This window comes from Camellia sinensis, chromosome 13 (assembly GCF_055761805.1).
Source record: "Camellia sinensis isolate YWXY chromosome 13, ASM5576180v1, whole genome shotgun sequence".
In the NCBI taxonomy this organism is placed as follows: domain Eukaryota; kingdom Viridiplantae; phylum Streptophyta; class Magnoliopsida; order Ericales; family Theaceae; genus Camellia; species Camellia sinensis.
In genome coordinates, this window is record NC_138973.1 from 74,329,638 (window position 1) to 74,357,526 (window position 27,889).

At 37.9% G+C, this 27,889-nt stretch overlaps 2 protein-coding genes across 2 annotated transcripts; both read right to left on the bottom strand.

The window, feature by feature from the left end:
• Positions 1-3,172: 3,172 nt before the first annotated feature.
• Positions 3,173-14,335, bottom strand: LOC145805487 (uncharacterized). The gene is made up of 7 exons (XM_082900631.1): positions 14,099-14,335; positions 12,467-14,035; positions 12,233-12,358; positions 11,963-12,073; positions 11,703-11,873; positions 11,248-11,481; positions 3,173-3,715 (listed from the first exon to the last, which is right to left on the bottom strand). Exons 1-7 carry the CDS (start codon positions 14,333-14,335, stop codon positions 3,173-3,175), a joined length of 2,991 nt encoding a protein of 996 aa, XP_082756757.1.
• Positions 14,336-21,440: 7,105 nt separating this feature from the next.
• Positions 21,441-27,560, bottom strand: LOC114281813 (uncharacterized). The gene is made up of 2 exons (XM_028224406.2): positions 27,037-27,560; positions 21,441-23,091 (listed from the first exon to the last, which is right to left on the bottom strand). Exons 1-2 carry the CDS (start codon positions 27,130-27,132, stop codon positions 21,859-21,861), a joined length of 1,329 nt encoding a protein of 442 aa, XP_028080207.1. The 5' UTR covers positions 27,133-27,560; the 3' UTR covers positions 21,441-21,858.
• Positions 27,561-27,889: the final 329 nt, after the last annotated feature.

Consider the following 27,889-nt stretch of genomic DNA (forward strand, 5'->3'; position numbering starts at 1 on the left):
AATCCAATACCTGCCCATCTTTTATGTTAGCAAAACTTTGTTGGGCGCAGAAACCAGGTATCTACCATTGGAAAAACTGGCCTTAGCCTTGATGATGGCCTCAAGGAAGCTGTCGCATTACTTCCACGCTCACACCATAATCATCCTAACAGCTTTTCTCTTAAAAGCTTTGTTTGAGAAGGCGGACTTTTCTGGACGAATCTTGAAGTGGGCGATGGAATTGGGACAGTTTGATATCAAGTTTCAATCCATAACCGCAATAAAAGCCCAAGCTTTGGCAGACTTTGTGGTAGAGTTCACACTAGGAAGTCATCACATCTGCCCAGTTGACTTGACTGGTACAACCGAAATGGGGACGGAAAGTGCTGGAGGAAATGCGCAACCCCTGATACAGGATACCCAGCCACATTACAAACCACACAGGCTTGAGAATCAGAAGGAAGGAATAAACCATGCAATTCCCAGTGAGGACTCATCAAAAAGCAAAGACTTGAGGCAGTCTGACAATGAAGATACAACACTTGCAGCCAGCATGGACTTGGAGGAAAACACAAGTAACACTCATGATCCCAAAACATCGTCCGATCCATCTACTTGCTGGAAACTATTCGTTGGAGAAATGTGGAAACTCTTCGTGGATGGAGCATCCAACAGGCACGGTGCAGGACTTAGCATAGTCCTCATCTCACCAAATGGCCTAATAGTGGAACAAGCAGTCAACCTTGGCTTTCCAGCATCAAACAATGAGGCGGAGTATGAAGCGCTTTTAGCAGGCCTCAAATCAGCACTTTTCATGCATGCCACCAAGCTAATGGTTTACATTGACTCCCAGCTAGTAGTAAACCAGATTTCAAGCGACTATGAGACGAAAGATGAGAGGATGGCTAAGTACCAAGAGTTAGTCAGAAAAGAGATCATGAAATTCGAAGTAGTGCGGATAGAGCAGATCGGCCGAGAAGAAAACAGTAGTGCAGACGAACTAGTAGGCTTTGCTTCAATGGTAGATACATCCATCCTACATCCATTACTGATCGACTTCCTACAAAGACCAAACATTGAAGAGCCCGAAGTAGCTGAGGTGTGCTGTGTCGAACTAGGTCGTTCATGGATGGATCCCTTTATAGTATTCTTAAAAGACAGCATCTAACCCGAAGAGAAGAAAGAGGCAAACAAAATAAGAGCAAAGTCGCAGCGATTTTGACTCTCTCCATCAGTGGCCTTGTACAAGAAATCCTTCATAGGACCTTACCTGAAATGTGTTCATCCCAGTAAGGTCGAAGCATTCTTGTTCGAGATACACGAAGGCGTATGCGAAAGTCACCAAGGGGGAAGATCATTGGCTTACAGAGCAATTTCACAAGGATATTAGTGGCCATACATGTAAGTAGATTCAGAGAAGTATGTCAAGAGGTGCGAGAAATGTCAAAAATTTGCACACCAAATACATCTACCAGCCAAAGAGTTTCTACCATTAAATAGCCCATGGGCCTTCGCAATGTGGGGCTTGGACATAGTAGGACCACTTCCAACGGCACCCGACAATAGAAAGTTCTTTCTTGCAGCAACAGACTACTTCACAAAATGAGTAGAGGCAGAAGCACTCGCATCAATAAAGGAGAAAGATGTGAAGAAGTTCATCTGGCAGAATATCATCACTCGATTCAGCATACCTAAGGCTCTAATATCTGACAACGGCACTCAGTTCGATGGCAAAATTTTTAGAGGCTTTTGTGAGGAATACAAGATAGAATTTTATAACTCTACACCAGCATACCTCCAAGCAAATGGCCAGGCAGAAGCATCAAACAAAGTCGTCTTAGATGAATTGAAGAAAAGGTTAGAGAAAACAAAAGGCAAGTGGGCTGAGGAGCTTCCTCATGTTTTATGCGCTTATCGTACCACACCTCAGCAGTCAACTGGAAAAACGCCTTTTTCCTTAGCCTATGGTATGGAGGCAGTAATCCCACTAGAAGTCGGCCTCCCCACAATTAGAAATGAAAATTTTGACCCAGACTTAAACGGAGAAGCCATAGCCTTGGAACTCGACCTTCCAGAAGAAATAAGGGAAAAAGCTCTAGTTCACATTACCTCATACCAGCAGGAGTTATCCAGAAAATATAACAAAACGGTACATCTAAGGCAATTCAAGATTGGAGATTGGGTATTACGCAAAGTAATGGGCAACACTTTGGTACCCGGAGATGGCAAGTTGGGACCCAACTGGGAAGGACCATACAAAGTGGTTAGATTAGTAAGAAAATGGGCATATCACTTAGAAGATGGAGGCAGCAAGGCCATTCTCAGGCCATGGAACACTGTCAATCTCAAACTATTTTATTTTTAGCTTTTCTTTAAAGTACTTGTAATTTTTTTTTTATAAATAAAACAAGTAGTTTCTTTTTCAGCATAATTCTTTTCTACTGTAAAAGTTATTTTTAGTGAGCTAGGGGCAATGGAAGCAGAGTTGGCCGGAATAACCAACACTTGGCTCTAGGTTGGCAGGAATAACCAACATTGAGCTCTCTTCAACCGAGATCAAGATCAAGGCTGAAGAAGTTTGGCAAGAATAACCAAACACTTGGCTCTAGGTTGGCAGGAATAACCAACGTTGAGCTCTCTTCAGTCGAGATAAGGATCTAGGCTGAAGAGGTTGGCAGGAATAACCAACATTTATCTCTCTACAGCCAAGATAAGGATTTAGGCTGAAGAGGTTGGCAGGAATAACCAACATTTATCTTTCTTCAGCCGAGATAAGGATCTACGCTAAAGAGATTGGCAGGAATAACCAACATTTATCTCTCTTCAGCCGAGATAAGGATCTACGCTGAAGAGGTTGGCAGGAATAACCAACATTTATTTCTTTTCAGCCGAGATAAGGACCTAGGCTGAGGAGGTTGGCAAGGATAACCAACATTTATTATTCTCCAGCTGACATAAGGATCTAGGCTGAAGAGGTTGGCAGGATGATCATGTTAAACATATTACAAGGCTAATATACCAAGGTAAATATCTCGGCCATACAGGGATATAACCGAACAAACAGTTGAAGGAAAAAAAAAAAAAAAAAAGAGCAGATTTCATTCCATTTTCAAAAGTGCATTACAAATGGTGGGGCTTCAGCCCGGTTACAAATTCTTTCAAAAAGTTAGTGTCAAAAGAAGAAAATAAATGATCAAGCAAATAGATTGTCCAAATCTGCGTCCAAGTTAACCCGAGCTACACCACTCGATACCTCGGTTCCAGCAGGTAGGCCGGTCAAAGGCGCATCTTCAACCGTAATGGACACCGGTGGCTCCACCCGAGTGGACTGAGCAGTTTGGAGACCGAGATCATTGGTAGTAGCTAGGGCATTGTCTGGCTCTAGGGAGGCCTCATCCTCCCCTACTTGGAGCAATTTTTGTTGAATGGCATTGGCGTAGTCCGCCATAAAACTAGGAATGAAGTAGAGAGGAGGGTTCTGAAAGACCTCGGTCTCTTCACCATAACCGAGCTTGGACACAGCTGCCTTCCATCCACATTTGAAAAATATGTCTTTTGAAACTTCGCACTGCAGAATATAGGTGGCTTCTCCTTCCTTGTAGCCGCAGTCGTCAACATCGTCCGCACTCTTCTTTAGTTCAGCGATCTCTGCATCTTTCTCTTTATCGAGCTTGGCCAACTCACGCAGATATTTATATTTCTGCTCGGCCAGAGCTATCACGACCCAAGCCCGCCCCTATAGGTTTAGCATCGTAACCGGCCAGTAATCCTTGGACTACCGAAGGCCTCTGAACAGATTAACAAGATTAAAGGGCTAGCGGAAGCAAATACATAAATATAGTTGTCTAATGAGCTGTGCTGACTTATATGAACAGAATATTTAAAACTTTATATAAGTATGCAATAGTCATTCATACATTATACCCACACACATTAAAGTATCTTAAGTACAACCAACAAAACTACCAAGTCTTATATGTACAAAAACAACGGAACTTAAACACAGGACTCTTCGGGAACCTCCACGTGAGGCACAATGGTTGGCTGACAACAGAACACAGATTCGAACAAAAGCCTTCAGGCTCAAACTCCAGAATGCCCACCTACATATATATATATATATATATATATATATATACACACAGTGAGCTAAAGCCTAGTGAATAACATTAAGGTAAAGGGTTTAGTGAACGAAATCCGAAAATATCATAAGCAAAAAACAGAACAGAGCATAATCATTCTCATATCAGAACATAATAATGGTACATCTCATAGAACATAACACAGAACGTCTTCCGACTAGAGTAATCGGTTCCGGATATCGATTAAACACATATCACCACAATGAAGTGGCTAACGAGATCTCGTAATTACTTGTATGTCATGGACCCACATTTTCATGTCGTCCCCCATGACTTGGGACTATCTATGGATGCCATAATAGATTTCAAACTTGGAATATTCATTCACGAAAACAGATATCATTTCAGAAATCAGAACTTATCATATTTCATTTGGAACGTAATTCATATGAATGTATCTTTACAATAACGTTACTCACAATGGTTTCCTGCAATGGTCAATCAACCCTCGAGTCTTGACCTACAACCACAAAATACATAACACAAGCATATCTTATCATTACACATTCAATTGGCCAACACGGCTAGCTTTCTCACTTTAATTGCCCATTCATTCCATGCTACATGACTTGTTCATATTGCCCATATACTCGGATTTAACACATATTTTCTAATTCACTTACTTATGCTATTTCTTAGCTTATTAATCTTTAACGGCTCATAAATCATGCCTAAGAATACCCATAAAGAGATGGGAGTGAAGATATGTACTTACAACATCTTTTGAAAACATGCTGAAAATAAGTTGGTGGCTAGAGCCAGCTTTTCTTGGCTAGAGCCAGCAGAAGGCAAAAACAGAGCTCGCTCGAGCTAGGACTTCTTCGCTCAAGCCAGCTTCTGCAGAGTTCAAAATTCTGAGAGCTCGAAATGTTGGTTCGAGCCAACTGTAAATTTCTGGGCAATAAGCTTAACAAAAATGGCTTCCAAACCACCTTCAAACCTTGGGGTCTTGCATGATTTGATCAAACACACAAAAATAGCTTTAGAAAACTTCAATACAAGACCCTTGAAACATCTTCTATTCAAAAACTCAGCAATTCTTGAAAGATTTAAGTCAAAACTTCTTCATGCAACACATTTTCAACTCTTTCATGGTTTTTCATAACATGCAAATGGTGATCAATAACTTCATGAATTCTGAAACCATGGACATGATTAAAGCTCACATGCATGCAAAGACTTTAAAACTCAAACTCAACATGATAAAATCAAAGATGGTCTACCATGAATGTTTATGTAAGCCATCTACATGTTCTAAGACCCATTTCCTTACAAATATCATGAAATTAGCTCAAAGACATGCTGAAATCATGATGCAGAGAAGGTTAACTACAGAAAATAGGCTCAAGACTCTTACCTAGATTCTTGATTTCAAACAACAAGAGATGGTCTTCCTAGTTCCCTTCTTCTTCTTCTAACTTGAGCTCTCTCTCTCTCTCTCTCTCTCTCTCTCTCTACACAAGGACCACATGAGTAAAGGAACGGTACAATACTCCCTCAACTCTCATCACAATATACACAACACACACCTCACATTTGAATACACAACACGTGCACACACATGCATTAATCCAACACACTCACAAGAGTTTTAATCCTCTACATTCAATATCACCAAATGCCTTAGCACATCAACACTTAATCCCATCTTGGATCATTAATAGGATTAGATTAGGTACCAATCATGCATCATTTAAATCAAACACAAGTAGCCTTAATTAGTCAAGGTTAGCACAAAATTCAATTATTCAAAAATAGTTCCAATTAAGGCTTAATTTAATCACATGCGATTTTACTAAATTGAATCAGTTTTTAACAAAACTTTTCAGATGGTTTTAAAAATTCTAATTAGTCAACCCATGTACTCAATTTGGTTTCTAAAAGCATTTAGGCTAACAACTTCAGATTCAAAGTAGGAATCATGACAAATAATTTTCAAATTAGATAGATATGCACAAATCACTACAAAGCACATATCACAATTAACAATAACACATAATTCCATTCTAAACACTTAGTTAGCATTCTTAATTATGAATTAGTAGCTAATTACAGACCAGGGTTGTTACAAGAGCCTTCTGCTTATCTGCTTTAGCCGAGTTGACCAGCCTGGTGAGTCAGGCTATTTCAGTTTGCAGCCCGGCCGTTCTTTGTTTAGATTTTTCTAGTTCAGCCAACTTAGCGTTGGCTTCAACCACGGCCAACCATGTGGTCTTACGCAGCTCCAACACATGCTTATGAGCAACATGATTCTTCTACATGGCCTGCAAAAGGAGAAATAGCAATTATGGGTAAAACCGTGCAAACAGATGTACAAATTGGAAAGACAAGCGGAGATATTTACCAACACCATCGAGTTTGTGGCCGAGCGGATGGCCTTCAGCTCGGTCAGGTGATCATGATGCTCCATGTCGGCTGGCAAGCACATGCTCTTGGCAAGGTTGAAGACAAGCGAGTGGTTTTTTTCAGCGACCACTGAATCCGTGTTTGTTATGGCTCGGTTCTTATAGGTCACTCTTGGCGCCCAGGCTAGCCCGATCAAAACGCACTGGTTCTGGGCTCAGTCGTGTGGACTGTGGGAGCACGGTGTCATCTTCATCAACAAGATGTGGCTCGGCCGAGGAGGTGCGAGCACGCTTATTGGGCCGAGATGACGAGGCCCTAGTTGTTGGAAGCGCTACCACGGCCTCATGTGTTTGGCCAGCTTGTGGTACCTCGGTTTGGTTCTCGATAATTGGTTCAATTGTTTCGGTGGTGAGTGCTCTGACTGCTCTTTTCTTAACCATCTCTTGTTCCTCTATTAGTGAGATCAGCCTAATTTGAGGAAGAGGGAGACCAGGTTCAGGGGATGGTTCAAGAAGAAAGTCGGTTACCCTGGTCTTTCTCCTTTCGCTGTATCTGTAGGTCAGCTCAAAGTTAAGTAGCTCAGCCCAGCCTCGATCGCGGTACCAAAGCGCAGCGCGAAGTGCGTCTAAATTGGGATATTGGTACTACGACTTTAGCTGGTCCAAATCTGCATAAGGAAAAAGGCAACTGTTAGTACGGTGTAACACTTATAAACAGTAAAGAGTAAAGAACGCACAAGCTAAGTCGAGGTATTCATACTGGCTACTCCTTTATTTCAGTTAATACCGTATCCCGGTATTAGGGTTTCCTGGTCTTCGAAATTACCAGAAACCCAGAAAAAGTCATCATCATTCACGTCTTTGTCCGGTGTATTTTTAATTATTTTCTTTTGGCGCCTTCTTATTCTTAAGTAATATACCCAGTCGTCTTCATTTTGGCCAAGTGAGTATTGATGAAATAGCTCGGCTAAACCGAGGTTGAGGCCAAGCCGGCGATTTAGCTCGACAATGCCATTTATTATTCTGTAAGAATTGGTGCTAAGTTGGGTTGGGCATAGTCTAGTCTGCCTAAAGAATTCACATAATAGTGGCTGAACGGGGAATCAGAGTCCGGCCTCTATAATGGATATGACGGTGAAGGGAACGAAGCCCGGTTTTCCCCAGGGAGTTGTTTCTAGCTCGGCTAATGAAAGGTGGACGTCGTCAGGGATGTTGTAGTTCTGGCAGAATTCAGCAATGGCCCCTGGTGAGTTTACTAGGAACCGGTATTTGCCCATTTATAACTTAAAATTATGAATAACTTAGCTCGAAGTCCTAGCTCAGTATTGAGATGACGTAGAGTATCTCGGTTGAGCGTGAAAAGGTGTGTCTGGCCAACCTAGTCAGAGTCTGCAAAGTGAAGAAAAGAAGTGTTATGCCCAGATAACTGGACCGGAATAAGTGAAGAGTCAATTTGCAAGCAAAAAAGAAAATGGAAAAACCTAGCTCGGCCACATTTGGGGAACATAGTATTTTCAGTTCGGTCGAGCAAAAGGGCTCACTCAAGACCACTAGCCCGGTTAAAGGTCTGGCTCCAGTGCTAGTTCGATCATTGGGTATGGTTTTCAGTTCGGTCTAATACACACCTATGGAAAACAAGTTCCTATTCCGGTTGTGGTGTGATTCTGGATCAAAAGCGTCCAATTACAGATTGTTTACGAACCCAGTTAAGTGTGAGTATGGTCTAAAGAGGTTCTCATTCATGTGAAAACTATAGTAATGTGTTTCAAAAAACATGTGAATGTGTTTCTATACTATATATATTCACAAAGCAGGACGAAGAAAATGAAAGGATTAAGTTACTTACAACTTCGATCTGAAGGGACGAAAGTCAAAATTGAACGAGCGCCAGCAGGAACACAATCTTTGCAGGTGTTTTGAGCGTGAAAATGGAAGCTCAGAGGCACAAAGAGAAAGAGAAGATGAATAGTGGAATGTTTGATTTGGAAGAATAGGGTTTTTTGTATAAAGCGTGAATTTGGACGGGACTGTTCAAATTTTGCGAGATACGAAGGCGGCTATTGCAGCTGTATTCAACCAATGAGGGCTCGCCATGTGTCTAAAAGAATCATAAGTGATTCAGATGTGCAGCGACTGAAAAGACGTTTTTTGACCAGACAAATTGGTAGCCCGGTAACGATTTAGCTCGGTTGAATGCTAACTTTTAGCTCGGCAGGTAACAAGTAATCCCAAATCATGCTGGGCATATGGGATTAAAGGGCAATTGAGAGGGTAATTTATAAATAAATTGGGCCGAGCTAAAGGCTTCTTTGGAAACTGGGCCACACGTTGGACCGAGATATGAACAGTTGTAGCTCGGTCTAAACACTGACGAGGCTTGGCCAGGAGTAGTTTGGGCCGAGGTGTTTGAGCTTCACAAATTGGATCTCACCCTTGTTAGTTCGGTCGGGGCTGTTGCGGTTAGCTTGGTCTAAACAGCCAAACCGAAGTATAAGGGAGCAGCGACCGAGCTAAGCGTTGCATATGAAAGCACCAGATTGAGTATGTTAAAGGGCCTAGTGTTAGCTCAGTCATACTGTTATTCAACCATGGTAAAACTATCCCACTTGGTTTAAGCAGTGAGGAGGGTGTTGAAGGATAAGCATTATTTTTCAGGAGTGTGATTCCTAGGAGGACTCTACATTGAGGAATAAGAGTCTTACTAGGATTGTGCCAAGCAAAAACTATAAAAGCCCACAACAGAACCTATGTACAGGTATCACAACTTTGATTATCGAACACACAGAGGTTTTGTCTATTTGTCTATTTTGTTGACTTAGGCGGAGAGGTATCCAGTACACACCCGCCGACTAGCTCACGTTTGTGTTTTCAGGGAGTAAAGCGACGACGTTTGGAGGAGCGCAAACTTGATCAACAGGATTATACCAGAAGATTATTTCGTGCTCGTACAACTTCTATAATTAAAGTGGACAAATAAATAGAAAAGCAAAAATATATATATAAATATTTCATAAAGTCAAACTCCATACAACTAACAAATAATTTCATTAAAAATAATTCATCCACCAAGTGGTCAACCGCTAAAACGTCTCTGTGATATAACTAAGCTACCTTTTTTTGACAAAAGATAGATATGATAAAGAAATATTTCACTATATATAAGAAAATATCTAACCTTAAAAAATATTATGAGAATCGAATTATTAACCTTAAAAGATCTAAGAATTGACTTTCCAAGATTTTTTCATTTTTGGGAAAAGAAAAAAAAAAGGAAAAGATTAAAAAAAAATGTGGTTGAAGAGTAAGTACTTGTTTATGTGTATCATGTACAGACACTAAAAATTCTTAGCTCAAAAGATTGGTAGTACTTAATTTTTTTTTTCTTTTTTTTCTATAAATTGGTTTTGTTTCCTCTTTTATCCCTATATTCAAACTGTCTGCCATTCAATTTAAGAAAAGTTATGATACACTGCTTTAGACATTGATAAATTGCAAATAATGTCTTACTCATTATGATCTTATGCGAGAAACTAAACACCAACAATTTAATTCTTTTAATTGTGTTTGGATTATGAACTCGAATATGGATTTGAAAAAGAAAATGAAAATGAAAAAAAAAAGTAAAAATTTAAATTATATTTCATTTATATTTTACTCACTTTTTTTCTTTCTTCTCTCCAAATCTCTACCTAAAACCATGATTCAATACCCTTAATAGATTCATACAAAAAAACTATTGTACTGAACTTTATAGCTAATCCACATAAATTGCATTTTCTTAAACAAAACCAAGAAAATCTAAAGTAGGGATGAGGTTTCCAATTAAAATTTTATTCAAGTCTAAGCCTATGAGGAAAAAAAAAAAACCAGACAAACAAACAAAAAAGAAGCTCATCATGCTGCAAGATTTTATCATAAGTTGAATTTTTTAATTTAGAAATTGTTGATCAGTCATACATGCAGATACTTTGATTAAGGCAAGAAAGTGATGTCCTCAACTTTGATTACGTTCACAAATTAAACTTGCAACTCAGTTATTGTTCAATCACTCGTCTTGGACAATGATGGATAAACAAAAATGATGATAGGTTATCTAACAAAGATATACATAACAAAGAAAAACGCAAGAATGATAATTCTTAAATTTTCTAAATTCATTTCATTTGGTTTCTAATGGGCAATAAATATATACTTCATAAAGTTAACAAATATATACTTATGCACCTAAAGTGGACAAATAGATAGAAAAGCATACAAAAAATATATATTTCATAAAGTCAAACTCCATACAACCAACAAATAATTTCATCAAAAATAATTCATCCACTGGGTGGTCAACCGCTAAAACGTCTCCAAGATATAACTAAACTAACCTTTTTTTGACAAAAGATAGATATGATAAAGAATATTTCAATGTACATAAGAAAATATCTAACCTCAAAGAAATATTATGAGAATTGAATTATTAACCTTAAAAGATCTTAAGAATTGACTTTACAAGATTTTTTCATTTTTGGGTGGGAAAAAAAAAAGGAGGATAAGGAAAAGATTAAAAAAAAATTAAAAAAAAAATTTGTGGTTGAACAGTAAATACTTGTTTTAGGTGTATCATGTACAGATACTAAAAATTCTTAATTTTTAGTTTTCCCTGGATGCATAGCAAACATAACACATTTTCTCAAGTCATAACAATTAGGCACACAAAGACGATTATGAAATTTCAGCACATTATTCTCGAATACAAACCCCGGCCTCAGTTTTGAATCAAGCTCTTCTACAACCTTTTTCAAGTATTCATCTTCAAGTTGCTTCTCTTTGATCTCTTCAATGATTGCAAGTTGAGCGCAAATAGCGGCTAGTATTCCGCCCTGTTCACGCATCACAATCTCAATCTCATTTTTTTCCAAGTCATATAACAATTCTTTCTGGCTAGTAAGCAAACATGACAGATTTCCCATTGACTTTCGGCTCAAGGCATCTGCTACAATATTAGCTTTCCCTGGGTGATACAAAATCTGTAGATCATAATCTTTGATTAGCTCCAACCATCTCATCTATCTCGTGTTCAATTCTTTTTGGGTGAAGAAATATTTCAAGCTTTTATGATTAGTATACACTTCAAAAGTTACCCCATACAAGTAGTGACGCCAGATTTTCAAGGCAAACACCACAGCTGCCAGTTCAAGATCATGGGTCGGGTAATTCTTTTCATGAGGACGAAGTTGTCGCGAAGTACCTTTTCATTTTGCATCAATACACAGCCCAGCCCTTTATACGAAGCACCACTGTAAATTTGAAACCCATCAGTACCATTAGGTAAAGTTAGGATCGGTGCAGTCACCAGTCTGGTTTTCAATTCTTGAAAGGCTGATTCACGCTGACCATTCCAATCAAATTGTACATTCTTCTGCGTTAATTATGTCAATGGCATTACAAGTTTTGAGAAGTCTTTCACAAATCTTCTATAATAACTAGCCAGTCTAGAAAACTTCTAACTTCTGTTACATTTGTCAGTCTAGGCCAATCCATAATAGCTTCGACTTTCTGAGGGTCGACAGAGACACTATCCTCGTTGATTACATGCCCCAAAAATGCTATGTTTTCAAGCTAGAATTCACATTTGGATAATTTAGCATACAATTTCTTTTCTCTCAGGATCTGCAAGGTAGTTCTCAGATGATTCTCATGTTCGTCCCTGTCTTTAGAATAAATCAAAATGTCATCAATAAACACAACGATAAATTCATCAAGATATTGTTTGAAAACCCTGTTCATTAGATCCATAAAAGCTGCAGGTGAATTTGTTACCCCAAATGGCATTACCAAGAATTCATAGTGTCCATATCTAGTCCTAAATGCAGTTTTCTCTACGTCTTCCGCTTTAACCTTTAACTGATGATAACCGGACCTAAGATCAATTTTAGAGAACACTTTGGCTCCTTGGAGTTGATCAAACAAATCATCTATTCGGGATAATGGATATTTGTTCTTAATGGTCACCTTGTTCAATTCTCGATAGTCAATACAAAGCCTCAAAGATCCGTCTTTCCTTTTGACAAATAGGATTGGAGCACCCCAAGGTAAGGTACTCGGGCGAATGAATTTCTTGTCTGAGAGTTCTTGAAGTTGGATTTTTAATTCCTTCAATTCAGAAGTCGACATCCTATATGGAGTCTTGGAGATGGGTTGTGTTCCAGGTATTACATCAATGGTAAATTCAATTTCTCTATCAATTAAATCCTCGGGTAGATCATCGGGAAACACATCAGGAAAACCACAAACCACAAGAATAGGTTTTACACTGGCACTATCTAGAGGCACAGTCAACACACTGCACAAATAGCCCCGACACCCCTTTCTTAGCAGCTTTTTAGCCTTCATAACCGAAATCAAGTATGGCAGAGGAACTACCCTATTTTCAGTGAACGTAAACTCAGGTATACTGGGTGGACGAAATATAACAGATTTGTTCACACAATCAATGGTGGCACAGTACTTAGTCAACCAGTCCATACCTAGAATACAGTCAAAATAATCGATGTTCAAGGGTAATAAATCAACATACAACGTCATTTCACCAATTATAAGATCACATGCCGGATAAACATAAGCACACATCATAGAATCCCCAGACGGTGTAGATACAGATAGCAAACAGTCCATAGGTTCTAATGGTCTAGTTAATTTCTGGGAAAATGCATGCGATACGAATGAATGTGTGGAACCAGAATCAATCAGCACATACGCATTCTGAGCACAGATAGAAATGATACCTGACACTACTGATTCATTATTTTGTACATCTCCAGGCACCAAGGCGAATACTCTCCCTTGTCTCAATATCTCATTTCCATTGTTGCCCCTGGCATTAGTTCTGATATTTGATTTGGCCACTGAAGTCGACCCAGCTGAACTCGCTGCAAGGTGACTAGCATTCCTGGATCCCACTGGACAGTCCTTTATCATATAGCCAACCTTGCCACACCGGTAACAAGCACCTAACGCACGATGGCACACTCCTCTGTATCTCTTGCCACAATTTGTATAGTTTGGCACGGACCCACTGCTTTGGCTAGAATTACTGGAAGATCCTTTGTTCTGTTTTTTTGAAAATGATCGACCCTTTCTGAAATTAAACCCGGCCCTCTTGCCTTTCCATTTAGTTGGTGGAATTTTAGGTTGTTTCCTTGCTGCCAGAATGGCCTTTGCCATTAGTGCTCTATCTAGAACATTCACATACGTGGGGAGGTTAAGAACTCCCATCCAATCCAGTATATCTAAATCCAGCCCACTCTCAAACTTACGAGCCTTCTTGTAGTCCATGTCCACCATATGAGGAGCAAACCTAGCTAACTCAGTAAACTTAGCCTCATACTCCGCTATAGACATTCTGCCTTGTTTGAGTTCCTGGAATTCTGAAACCCTCCGATCTCGGAAGCACGGGGGAAAGTACTTGTCATAGAAAATTGTATTAAATTGAGCCCATGTCATATTTTCATTGCCATTGCGAACTAGTAACCACCATCTCTGAGCTTCATCCTTCAGAGTATAAGTGGCCAATAAGGCTTTCTGAACCTCGGAACAGGGAAACACTTCAAATAATTTTTACATTTCCAGTAGCCAAGTTTCTGCCTTTAGTGGTTCAATGCCACCCAAGAAAGTTTGTGGCTTCATCTTCATAAATTTCTGAGCCATGTTAATTATGTCATTGTTGCCCGCTTCAACTTGAGCCGGCGAGGGTGGAGGTGGTAAAGGTCGTTGCCTTTGTTGTTGCATTACTACTTCAGTTAAAGCTGTAAGCATTTGTTCCATTCTATTCATTCGGGCATCTGAGGACCCAGCGGTATCATCACTTCTTGCATTGTCCATTTACTATAAGTAAACAGAATTTTGTAAACATAGGCAAATAGTCCTTGATACTTTATTTAAATTCACATGATCATAATTGAATTTATGTTTTCACCTTCAAACAAATACACTTAGGCATGTAGATGGAATGCCCCTACTTCTTACTAGGACATCCTAAGCTCAGATGGACTTGTGTGTGCGGTATAACTCGTGCTCTGATACCACTCTGTCACGACCCAAACCCGCCCCCATAGGTTTAGCATCACAAACGGCTAGTAATCCTTGGATTACCAAAGGCCTCTTGGTATAATAACATATAGCAGGGGCTGCGGAAGTAATTAATCAAGACATACATAGTCCAAAGAGCTGTGCAGACATACATGGAACCGATAACTTAAAACTTTATATAACAGTGATACAAACTTTACACATCACCTCCAGATACACATTACCAGACGTCTTGTGCAAACACAACATGGTATAAACATAGCTTAACATGATTACAAAAACATCCATGAAACTTGACTTCAATCGGAACTTCCTCGGGAGGCACAAAGGTTGGCTGACCAAAACTGAGACTTAGGCCATCAACTCTGGGCCTAGTCACGTGCCTGCTCACCTACATACATAATATAAATAGTGAGCTAAAGCCCAGTGAATAATAACAGAGTAAAGACTTTAATGAATGATGTCCATAACATATCTTAAACCTTATAGCAAAGAGAATCATAATCAGATAACGGAACAGAATCATAATCTTGTCCATAATCAATTCATGTGTGGTACATCCATTAGCACAAACATGTTTCTTGGGTCAAGCTTATTAAGTCCCATAAAGGAACCTCCGGTACCGGGTATCATATCTCATACATTGGCCGCGGTATTATTTCCCCCGGGCGAGGGCCTGGGCCACGGTACTAACCCCTAGGGCCTCATGACCATAAGCCACAGTATTATGTCCCCCGGGCGAGGGCCTCTGCTAAGGATACCACAATTACGTCTCAAAAAAAATTGGATAATCATTCATTCATACAAAACATAGCATTTCAGAAACTTATCATCTCATATCATCAGAAAATAATTAAAGTTAAACATAACTTTACGGAGTTATTACTCACAAATACTTGGTCGCCCCAATTAGATGGCAAAAATAGCTCTTCACTTATTCCGAGGCGCGTGACCTACACGAATACACATACAAATGTACACTTGAAACACACGCTCGAATTACACATAAGTTACTACGTTTGTTCTTAGTGTGTTTTTAGCCTTTAACTTCATTATGGAGTCTTAATCATGGCCTAGGAATGCCTAGGATGGAATGAGGATGCAAAGATGTACTTGAGTCACTTAGTCAAAATTTTGCTGAAATAGGGGTCTCGCTCGAGCGTGGCTTTCTTCGCTCGAGCGGACATGCCAAATGTGAGTGGTCGCTCGAGTGTAGACTTCTTCGCTCAAGTGGTTTGTAAAAATGTGAAAAGTTCTGGTTGCAAGAAATCTCCACTCGACACTCGCTCGATGCTCGTTCGAGCATAAGACACAGGTCTTCGCTCAAGCGCAAGTCTTGTCGCTCAAGCGTGCTTCTATACACTCAAATTTCTGAGAGCTTGCAATTTCCGCACGAGCCAGCCTTCTGTTGCTCGAGCGGAAGAATGAAAGAAAACATGGTCGCTCGAGCGTAGGATCCGTCGCTCGAGCGTGGAAGCAAAATTCTGGGTTTTCCAAATTTGCTCCCAAGCTTCAAAACATGAACTTAACACCTCAAAACTCATCCTCTTGGGCCAAAATTCTGGAAAATATTTTGAAACTCACGAAACATCATGGTTTAAGGATCATTTCATGAAATCAAGGCCCAAAAGTATGCCAATTGAACAAAATTCTAACATAAACTTTATGAATGTTTCAAGAACACAACATGCAAGAATTTTCTTGAACTCAACCTCTTCAAAACATGATCAAACTTGACAATTGGGTAGAAAACATGATGAATAACCAAAATGTAAATGAGATTAACACATGCATGAAAGAAGTCTTTGAAATCATGTTCAATTTGTAAGAAAATGCACATACATGCATGGATTGATCTACCTCTCTACTCCTTAAGCTTGATTCTTACATCTTATAGCTCAATTTACTGGAATTCATGTATGAATTAACTCAACTTCAAGGCTAAAGGCTTGGTTTCATACCTTAGATGTTCAATTGGGCTTTAGGTGCTAGAATCTTGAACTAGATGAACAAATCTTCAAGTTTTCTTCTTTTCTCCTAGCAATCCCCTCCTTGTGAATTCAATTCTTGAACTTAGGACCCAAATCCCTCAATTCTCTCTCATTCTCACGTTGAGCATCAAGTTGAGGAAGAATGAAATGAAAAGGTAAACTTAGTGAGGTCAAAATGGCCCTATAGATAGTAATTAATCAAAATTAATCAAATGACATTAATTTAATCGTTCCGAACCGAATTTTAATTAAACCTACCATAAAATTCTATAAATCCTAATCAGCATATAAATCAAGTCAATTTCTGAATCGGATGCCGATAGGGTCTTCAATTCGCAAACCGAAAGAAAACACAAACAGATTTTCCTACGTTGAACAGATATAGACATAATTCATGCAACACACACATGCAATTCAATCTAGAATTTCACCCTAATTACCAATTAAGCATAATTAACCACGGATTAACGTTAATCAGGGATCGGGGTTGTTACACATATGAAACAAAACAAAACAAAACAAAACAAAAAACAGAACCAAAAAAAAAAAAAAAAAGTAGCTCATCATACTGTAAGGTTTTATCATGAGTTGAATGTTTTAATTTAAAAATTGTTGATCAGTCACGCACGCAAATACTTTGATTAAAGCAAGAAAGTGATATCCTCAACTTTGATTATATTCACAAATTAAACTTGCAACTCAGTTATTGTTCAATCACTCGTCTTGGACAATGATGGATAAACAAAAATGATGACAAGTTATCTAACAAAAATATACATAACAAAGAAAAACGCAAGAACGATGATTCTTAAATTTTCTAAACTCATTTAGTTTGGTTTCTAATGGGCAATAAATTATAAATACCACCTCATTACACAGGTTATTTACTCAATGCTCTATCTAATCATCCCTTCAAGAAGATGGCAAACAGCCATATTTGCTCTTGTTTCCATTGGCCTTCTGGCCAAAGCAAAGGAGAAGAATAGTGTTATCTATCCAACAAACTTGTTTTTCCATGTTCATACAATTTTATATAATGCTCCAGCTAATAGATTGTAGGTTAAATTCGTAAAGTTTTATTTACTTCTTTTCACTACTCTATAAGTTCACCAACTAAGCAAACTCACGCGTAATTTACAAGGTGAGACATGATTTTTAGGGAAGCAGAGAAGAGAAGAGAAGAGAGAGAGAGAGAGAGAGAGAGAGAGAGAGATCTAAGAAATATATAACTGAAACTAAAGGAAGACAAAGATGAGGCAATTGAAACCATATAAATCCCCAAATATATTTTATATTTACCATAGGAAATGTCTTAACCATGAACAATAATAAATAAAGTCAATCCCCAAATATATCTTATATTTACCATAGGTCTTAATTGCACTGCCAAACATAATCAGACTCAAATCAAAATTAAGTGAATTCCTATAACAAAGCTAATTAATTATAAAACTTTACACATTTCAATCAAGCATCTTCTGAAAGGTAAATGAGATCCAACTCACGTTATGTAAGACTTGGAACACATCTTATTACTATTTTTTGTAATTATTCATGAAATAAACAATAGAAACCAATACGGTAGATACAAACCAAACTATATAAAAAAAATGTAGTGAAACTGTCCGATTTCCTAAGCTGATAAATAAAATAAAATAAAAGATTTCCTAGATTTCCTAAGATAGAAAAATTTTCAAACCCTTAGAAACACAAACACATATGAAGCCCATTATTGGCCAAAAATTGTCTGATTTCTTGATTAATCTCCAAAAACTGTTTGACCCAAAAATGTCTGATTTCTTGATTAATCCATTTGATGATATAAGAGAAAACAACAAAGAAAATCAATCAATTTATGAATGATTAAACAACAAAAAAAAATTCATAAATGATTTAAAAAACATGAAGAGAGTGAGAGTGGGGAGTTTCAGGTGGGGTTGGGAAGGGGTTTCGGGTGGGGTTAGGAAGATTGAGGGACTGAGACCTTGAGGGGAAGAGAGAGGTGTTGCCTAAAGGTGAACAATCTTGCTGCTACCCATGACAACCACCGAAGCAACAAAGAGCTGGTGAAATAACGAAGAACCACCGAAGCAGTGATGATGAATGGGTTTGAATACAACCACTGTAGCAATGAAATAGAGAGAAACAATGATGATGAAATGGGTTTGAAATTTTGGGCGATGAAGGGAGAGTAACACTGAAATGGGTTTGAAATGTTCTCAACTTTTAGGCTTATATCCAATGGTAAAAATAAAAAGACACAAAATCTCAAATTAATCTCAGCCTTTAAATCTATTGTCACCTAAGACACATGACTCATCAAGATTCAAAAGTAGAGATGTTTTGTTATATAGATATATGTGGAATTAGGTTTGCGAATTAATGGAATTGGGTTATGGCCTGGATATGATGTAATCTGGTTTGGGATATCTTTCGTCTTTTGTATTCGAAAACTTAGAACAATACTCCTAGCATCTCCTTCTATGTGGAACAAAATGTTCTATTTATATTTATATATATATATATATAGATTATGCTTCTCCTACGTTTGTGAGCTTTTGTTGGTTGGATCACTTTGTTGTCATCGATAATACCAGTGGATTTTGCTGACAGTGGCCTGTTTTTTTGCGGCATCGTTGCTGCCAACTTGGGTTTTTTGTTTTTGCTTTTAGTTTGCCATTGATTCCAATGTCCACCACTGATTCTGGTTGTGTTTTTCTTTTTGTGGTCAGCCCCAGGGCCGGCCCTGGGGTGAGGCGACTGAGGCAGTCGCCTCGAGCCCTTAATTTTAAACAAAATTTAGGGCCCCCAATTAGGAGAGTGTATCATGTCATGTTATTTCATAATTATTTTAATATTAGCTCAATTTAATTTATTTTTATGTTGTCGTGTGGTGTTATTTTGATTCATATTCGATTGATATTTAATGTGAAAACTTTCATTTTAAGTTAAAAATAACTTAGCAAGTGTATTAAGAGATTAAAATTTTTCTCATAAGTTGAATTTTATAAAATTTATTTCAACTAAATGAAATTATTCATACAATGTTTGATTTTAATTCAATTGCATTTTTCTAATTAAAAAAATCGTACCTTAGTACTATATATTTTTTATTAGATTGACTCTAAAATAGGTAACAAAAAAATATATATCTTAAATGAAAAAAAGATATTAGCCTTAATTATTATTTTACATACTTTTTTATTCAGTTAGATAGAGTTAAATAAAAGATTAAAAAAATGTCATGACATCCCTTAGTGAACATTCAAATATATAACTAATAACTCATGTTATTGAGTTGTGGCATACTTGGATTCATGTTGAAAATAGTCAACCTTAACTTGCTAATTCTATATATTGCTTGAGTTGTGTCGAAAATTCTCATCCTTACCTCCAATTAATTTTTGTTCTTATAGCATTGGTAAGCTAAAAAATAAAGATTCGATTCAACTAATTGAAGTTCAACTATTATATATATATATATATATATATATATTTGTTATCCAAATTTTGTTAAATTTGTTGGGGCAATCCCACATCGCCTGGAAAGGACACTTGCAACCAACTTATAAGCGTACTGGCCCCCTCCACCTTGTAAGAGGCCTTTTAAAGCCGTGAGGCCGACGGGTGTCGTTTTGCCACCTCGCCAGAGCGGACAATATCTTACTGGGGCACGAGAAGCTAGTCACGTCAATTTGGTGGCCCATGCAGGTCGTTCGGCAAACTCTTCCACTGTTCGCGGTCCAGTCCGCTAGGGGGTTATGTTGGGGCAATCCCACATCGCCTGGGTGGGACACTTGCAACCAACTTATAAGCGTACTGGCCCCCTCCACCTTGTAAGAGGCCTTTTAAAGCCGTGAGGCCGACAGGCGTCGTTTCACTACCTTGCCAGAGCGGACAATATCTTACTGGGGCGCGAGAAGCCAATCACGTCAAAATTGTAATGCAATAGAAATAAATTTTTATCTTTTTTGTTTTATCCAAATAATTTTTTTTTTTTTTTGGATAATTATATATGAAGGCCCAATTTAAAAAATTAGCCTTAGGCCCCTAATAAGTCAGGGCCGGCCCTGGTCACCCCCTTTTTCAGCGGTGTACCTTATCTTTCTAGCCCGATGCTGGTAAGCTTTCGATTTGCCCTTGATAATGGTTTGTTGGTGGTGGTGGTTGTTGATTTCTGGTGGCGTTTCTTTTATTTCGGCAGATCTGTGAACCTATAATCTGCCACTTTTTCAGAAGAAGAATATATATATACCTTCTACCTTTTGGGTTTGTGAAAAGGAAAGAAGAAGAAGAAGAAGAAGAAGATGAAGATGGGAGTATAACTGTCAATTGACATATTCAATTAACAGAAGTTAGTGTGTACTTCAATTCAGTAATCACATAGAGGTTATGTGGTGATTTCCAAATGTCAATGAAGTAATCCGCACCTGGCTCAAACCACAGGGGATAAAGTAAAGTTTGTCCAAGAAAAAATGGTCTAAAGATGGGTGAGATTTGTCTGATCTGGAGTTGCCGATTAGTGCCCAAAGTCATCCACCATAGCCGGAGACAGCCATGAGATTTAGTCACAAATTTATCAACAACAGGTGGCGTGTTTGCCCTAGAAATGAATCATCGTGAGGTTGAAGCAACCATTTAGTACAAGGACTAATAGGACAATGGATGACACAATTTCCTTTGGTCACAAGTGAAGCATCAATCTATTCTCATTGTCCTTCAAAATTTGACTTGTTTGCTGTAAATTCCAAAATAGATGCCAACATGTGTAGTAATCTGTATGGTGCATGCAGTTAATGATGGATTTAGAGGGGAAGCGGGTGATCGTCCCCCCTAAACTAAAACTAATCAAGTCTTATTTGTCTACTTCAAACAAACAAAACAAACAAACAAAAAAAAATCAATGATTGGTGAATTTTAACAATGGTATTATTCAATTTCATAAAGATCATCTAAAAACTAAAATCATCATCATCAATGTTATCATCAGCGGTATCATTGTCGCCTCTGTTCAAAATCTATAGTCTATATTACATACAAAAAACAAAAAAGAAGGGGACAAAGAAAGACAAATATTCAAGACCGTTGTTAGTTTATAAATCTACTATGGCATACTAATCCTAACAAAAACATTCCCGATCACTTTTTCCAGGTGACAAAGTGATCAGAAACAGCTTGCTTGTATTAGTCATTCCTGCAAAACATCTCCACAATTTTGCCTTAAAGCTTGTCAAGAAACATCATACCAGCTGGGGTTAAAACCATCAAAACCAATTCACTGGTTCATTTGGGCTGGCCCAGGAGGCAAGCACCAAAGGGTACCAGTTAGCTCACACCCGGCTGCATTACAGGAAAGAAGGACCAGTTATTAGAAGGCCCACCCTCCTCAAGTACCTTCTCGTTGGCCCACCAGTCGGGGCCAATAGGCTTATCGGAGTGTCCTCCATCTGTGTTGTCAAAATTGAATTCCTTAACAGAACCAAGAGTAATGGACCGATGTTTCTGAGGCTGCTGCCCATCCTCTCCATCTGCAGAAGCTTTCTCTGACGGGTCATCAGATATTGCATCAACGTGGCCCTCCTGACTATTGGCCACCTCAGTTGAATTTTCATTCTTTTCAGCAGCAATTTCTGCGTTCTCTAGAGATGGAGATACAAGCTTGGTCAAGGATGGCTCCTTTGATATGCATCTGCCAACACCTTCAGCTGTGATCTCAAAAGATACTCTATGATCAACTACAGCTTCACCATTTCGGCATCCATTGAATGAATTTGTGAGTGGTGCAATGTCAGAATTTTGACGATTCAGAAGAAACCTGTCACGAAATCTAGGTGCCACAGCATCAGGGGTCAACGAACCAGATCTTTGCCGTGATCCCCATTCATGAGCAGACAGCTTGTCAAGGTTCAAAAGATTGGGAGGATTCCCAATTCTGAACTGATGACCACCAGGAGTAAACTCGCAATCTGGAAAAGGAGATGAGGTGCCTGAACTGGAGATACCTGAATTGGGGGAGATCAAGTGGCCGACAGGGCTTCCGGGATAAAGTTGATAAGAATGAAATTCATATTGGGACAGAGGGAATCTCTGACCAGCTTCACCGTTTTGGTAATTGGGGTCAAGAAGCCGAGCAAATGGCACTTCAGGTGAGGAAGGTGTAGTCAATTGGACAGACTCAGGAGGAGGAGTAAAAGGAGCAGTGGATGGTTCAGTGGGAAAGGTGGAGAAGACTGGGGGTGAGACTAACTGAGTCTCGTGGGCATAAGGTCCAATAGCGAAGATAAAGGAAGGCCCAGGAGAGTACATGCTGGCAGATATAGAGGTGCCAGCTGGTGACTGTGTACAAGAAGGAGGCTCTGACTGAAGGAAAGATGCAGGGGAGGAGGGAGGTGCAACAAAAGGAGGTATTGTAGGTGCTTGGGTTGAATTTTCAGTTGTGGGAACGTCTGTTCCAGGAGCAGTTGTTTCAGGAACAAGAACAGCATGTCCAATCCGCTTGCTCTGTCTGTGAGATCCAAAACACCAGTATATGTTCCAGAAGCTTCCCCATCTTCTTTTCTGCATTGAAACAAAGATTCTCAGTCATGCCACTTTTATAATAGGAAGCACTGTTAGATATCTTCTGTATATAGTCAGAAATTAAAGACAGCTATTGCATTTCAAAAGTAATCCTAGTCGTCAGAGTGTATATGAAAGTATTTTTTTTATTTAAATTTTTTTTTTTTTGGCAAACTTAATTGATTACAAAAAACCAATTGGATTTTTTTTGAAGTTATATTCTTCTCTATATTTTAGAGTACTTAACATAGCAAAGTATTTGGAAGTTCTCTATATTTTAGAGTACTTCATCAACAGACTTGACTGATTAACCAACCATTAGTTCACCAAATGGCACGCTTACAAAAAAAAAACAAAAAAACTAGATATAGTTCAGCAAATGATAAGCAACCACGCCAGTAGATGGGTTGTCCCTTTATTTTTTGTTTCCTTCTTTCTTATAGTTATACCCTCACCAATTTTGAGAATTTACACAGATCATGATTTAGCTCCATCTTAGGACTAAGTTACATATATATGAAATTTCTATAAGACTAGATCAACATCTCTGAAACAATAGCAAACTGATGAGATGAGATGAGAGTGACAAATAGAATTTGGCCTGATTATTCAATCAAAATTGAGCTAGTGTAGTTCCCAACATCAAACCAAAATAAGACATGACGTGCATGGTCAAACATTACTGGAACAACACTAGTGTCAACCTGAAGTCATCAAGGAAAAAGAAAAGAAAAAAAGGACATATTTCCATAACTTTAAATAATCCCCCCTTACTTGAAAAATACATCTATGATTTATTGATCATTGTACATATCAACAAACATTTCAAAAACATTAAAATTGCCCCATCTACATCCAGTTCAGATGCAATTAAGGTTTCAGACAAATGGTATCACATTACTATTGATCAACATACCAAAAACCCTAAACAGACTGGCTTCACATTCTATAAGTCACTTTGTGAAATTTATGCATCTTGCTCCCTACCCATCCATGTGGAATTTGTACACGAGGAGGAACCCACTGTCCCAAAAATCCTCCCACCCACAAGGAAAAGGAAAAAATTTAAATTTAAAGAAAAAAAAGAACCACGGCAAGAAACTGATAACAAAATAGTGACTTAACCAAGGAAATAATACCATTATTAAGAAACCTGAAGAACATCTGCAACATATATGAAACTCTCAACTACGGGGACAATTAGTTCAGATTCTTTCATAAGCAAATGCAATGAAATATCATATGCACATAGTTTGTACATCTGCAGTGTCATGAACAATTCTATTAATTGGCACACACTGCTGACAAAATAGCATATCCACAATATAGGGATGCAATTGTCATTGTAACTCCTAATGGTAAGTTGAATGAAATGTTCATTATTGAAATAATACAAGTGGAGATTAGATTCATATCTAAAAGAAGTTAGAAAACTTGGGAAATTTGGGGGCAGCTTCTGCAGAGAATGCATGTTAATATCAGAGACAAGCTAGTTTGTGTATATACAAAGAAATGCAAGAGCCATAAAAAGTTACTGAAAATGGAAGAAATATAGTGCACTGCCATAAATAACAACATGCACCAGCCGGCCTATAACCAATATCACATTCTTTTGATTTAGGAAAATATGTGAGAACCAATGAACATCACATTGCAAGAAAGCAGCCCACTTTTAGATTAAAGGTGGACAAAAAAATGCCTGCAAAAGAAGGATGTTGACTCAGCATACACCATTGTAGTACATAGCATAGCACTTTATCCAGAATGCCTACAGGTTTATGTTCACCATGGGTTCCACAATATATTCCAGTCTATCTGTTGTTGCAGGCTACATATAAATCTACATATAAATCTACGTACACATATATTTATCAATTTTTTAAGTTCTTCAAAAAAGCAGTTTCCTTCGAAATGAAATATCCACGATGTACCTGTGCAAGGACGGATCCAAGATTGAGACTTTGGGGGGCTACTCTATAGTTTGAAAAATTGAGGGGCTACTCTATGTAATTTTGAAATTATCTAAAAAAATTTGGGGATGCAAACTCCTATAATTTTAAATTATTTTAAAATTTCTAGTATAATATATGATATTTTTCAAATTTTTGTGGGTACGGCCGCCCCCCAGCCCCCCCAAGTCCATCATTGTACCTGTGAATCTGTTACACCTTATTATAACTTCAAACCGTAACTCCATAAAATTTTTCAGATTTTATTCAAATTGAAATAATCAATATTCAAAACTAAGTCAGCCTTGATCATTAAAGGAAATGACTGAAATTTTCCACACTTCCCCAGAAAAATGATAACATGGATAAGGATGAGCTCACTTGAGAATCTCAAGTCAGCACGCCTAATTAGCTCACATCACATGTAATCCACCAAGCTGCACCAACTCAGCATATTCCAGATCTAGAGCCTTAGAACTAATGTCAGAAAGTTCTATATTAGTTTCTGTACTCTTCCTCTAGACTCTATGATCTCTATATAAGCACCATTAATTCAACTAGTTGCAACGAAGTGAATAATGAGAAAAAGTAAATTTCCTCTCTACACTTTCCTGTGTTATCACATTTCTGTTCACCAAAAACAAAAACAAAAACAAAACAAAACAAAAAAAAAAAAAAAGAAGAAGAAGAAGAAAAGAGGAAAAAACAACCAACCAAATAACTATAATCTATTAGTATACAAATTGATTAAAGAAAATAGCTAAATTCCTAATACCAATTTTAAAAAACAAAAAGAAAGAGTTAAGTTTGCCCAAATCACATCCGATAAATGATATGAAAAAAACATAGAAGGCCAAAAGTTAAACAACATAAATATATGACAAAATTGAATTCAACAGTGACGATTAATTCATAAATTGATCTTCATTTCAATTCTCCTCACAATACTACTCGATTTCTTGAAATATGCAATAAATGCTCCAAGTGCCTTTTCCTAATCCAAAGCATGTGACGGGGCCAAGCGATAGAAAAATTAACACAATAGCAAGTTAGCTCCAAAGTCTAGGCAATTCTTGACAAAGAAACCGTTATGTTCATCTTTGTCACTCTGACTGAAATCCATTCCTCTCCCTACTCATTCAGAACATATTAAATAGGGAAATTACCACCCAGTTGTATTTCCACAACATTATTACAAATTGATGGAAAAGTTTAAGAATTTAATTATTAATATTTGTAAGTTTCCCCATGATTTGTAATTATTTTTTAAAATATACACTGAATTGAAATTTCCCCTATTAAATAGGCAAAGACAGCAGAATTTCAAACTTAGCAACAGAATAAATGTTCAAACACTAACAAACTACCCAAAGAGACAACACCAAAAGGATAAGCTAGAAACAATCTGGCATTGGAGCTTGTCAGACACTTATGTCATGAGCAGCAATGTTTGTCATGGGAATATATTACAAATTTGTACCACAAAAATTAACAATTTTTTCATATAGAAATTTGGAATTTCAGCAAATTGTTACATCATCATGAAAAACTACAACAAAAAATCACTAAAAAGCTTCAATCTTCCATGTAATAACACAATGCAAAGAAACCACATGCAAAGAACTGCAACTTCAGATCCAAAACAAGCTAAATCCATATATACTTCCTAGAATCACAAGTCATCTTTCGAAGTCAAAAAAAACAACAAAAACAACAACAACAACAACAAAAACAAAAACAAAAAACAAAATCGCATCGAAAAAAACAATTAAAACTCATTAAAATGATATAATTTCCAAAAACTACATCAAACAAAGTGAAATGATCAGCGTAATATAGATAATCAACAGATCTCGAACCTAAAGGATCAGATTATACAGAGGTTGGAATTCGAAACTCGAGAGATTCATATCCAGTAGGGATAATCAAATCAAATCAAATCATCCAGCACAACAAGCAACGTAATTATAGTCAATATTCGAATCAAACTGTTTACCTGAACCGAAGCTTGAGGCACACGATTCTCAGCTGACGCGATCGCAGTCGCAGCGGCGGTTATCGTATCCAGAGCGTTGTTGTTCGCGCTTCTCATCTCTGTTTTTTTCTCTTTGCTCGATCAAACAATTAACCTTATTTCACTCAACAATTTTCTGTTTCATCGCCAATCAAATCTGTCCGAGAAAAGACTGCAACTTCCTCGCCAAAATTCAACTTAGAAAATCAAAATTTCGAGTCGGAAAATGAGATTGAAGATCGGAGAAAACAGAGCATGAATGAAGATGAAGAAAGTGAGAAACTGAAAAAATCAACCTCCGTGTTCCTCTCTGTCTCTCTCTCTCTCTCTCCGAGTATGTATGCTGTAATGTAACTATCGCTTTTGAGGTCAAACACGGCAAGGACTTGGTGGTATATAATTTTATGATCAGGAGTGCTACGGTGAAATTACTTGAATGCCCCTGTGATGAAATCAATGACTCTAGACTACAACACATTGACACAATCTCACGTGAAACACTTCACGATTGAGAATGATGATACATTCATAATCGTTTTAGGGCATGTTTGATTGGAGGGATTAAAGCATGGGATTGGGATTATTAATTCGTGGGCCCAATTATTCTATGTTTGTTTTGACACTTTGGTTTAGGATTATTAATCCAATGGATAATTAATCTAACAAATTTGTAAGATTATTAGTAATGGGGTAGGGGTGGGATAGTTAACACTACACTAATTTGATAGGATTATTAATACTTCACTAATAGTGAAGTGAATCAAACATGACCTTAGAGCATATTTAAGGGGATAGTTAAACAAAATTTGTTATGCATTTTAGCTAATATAAGTCT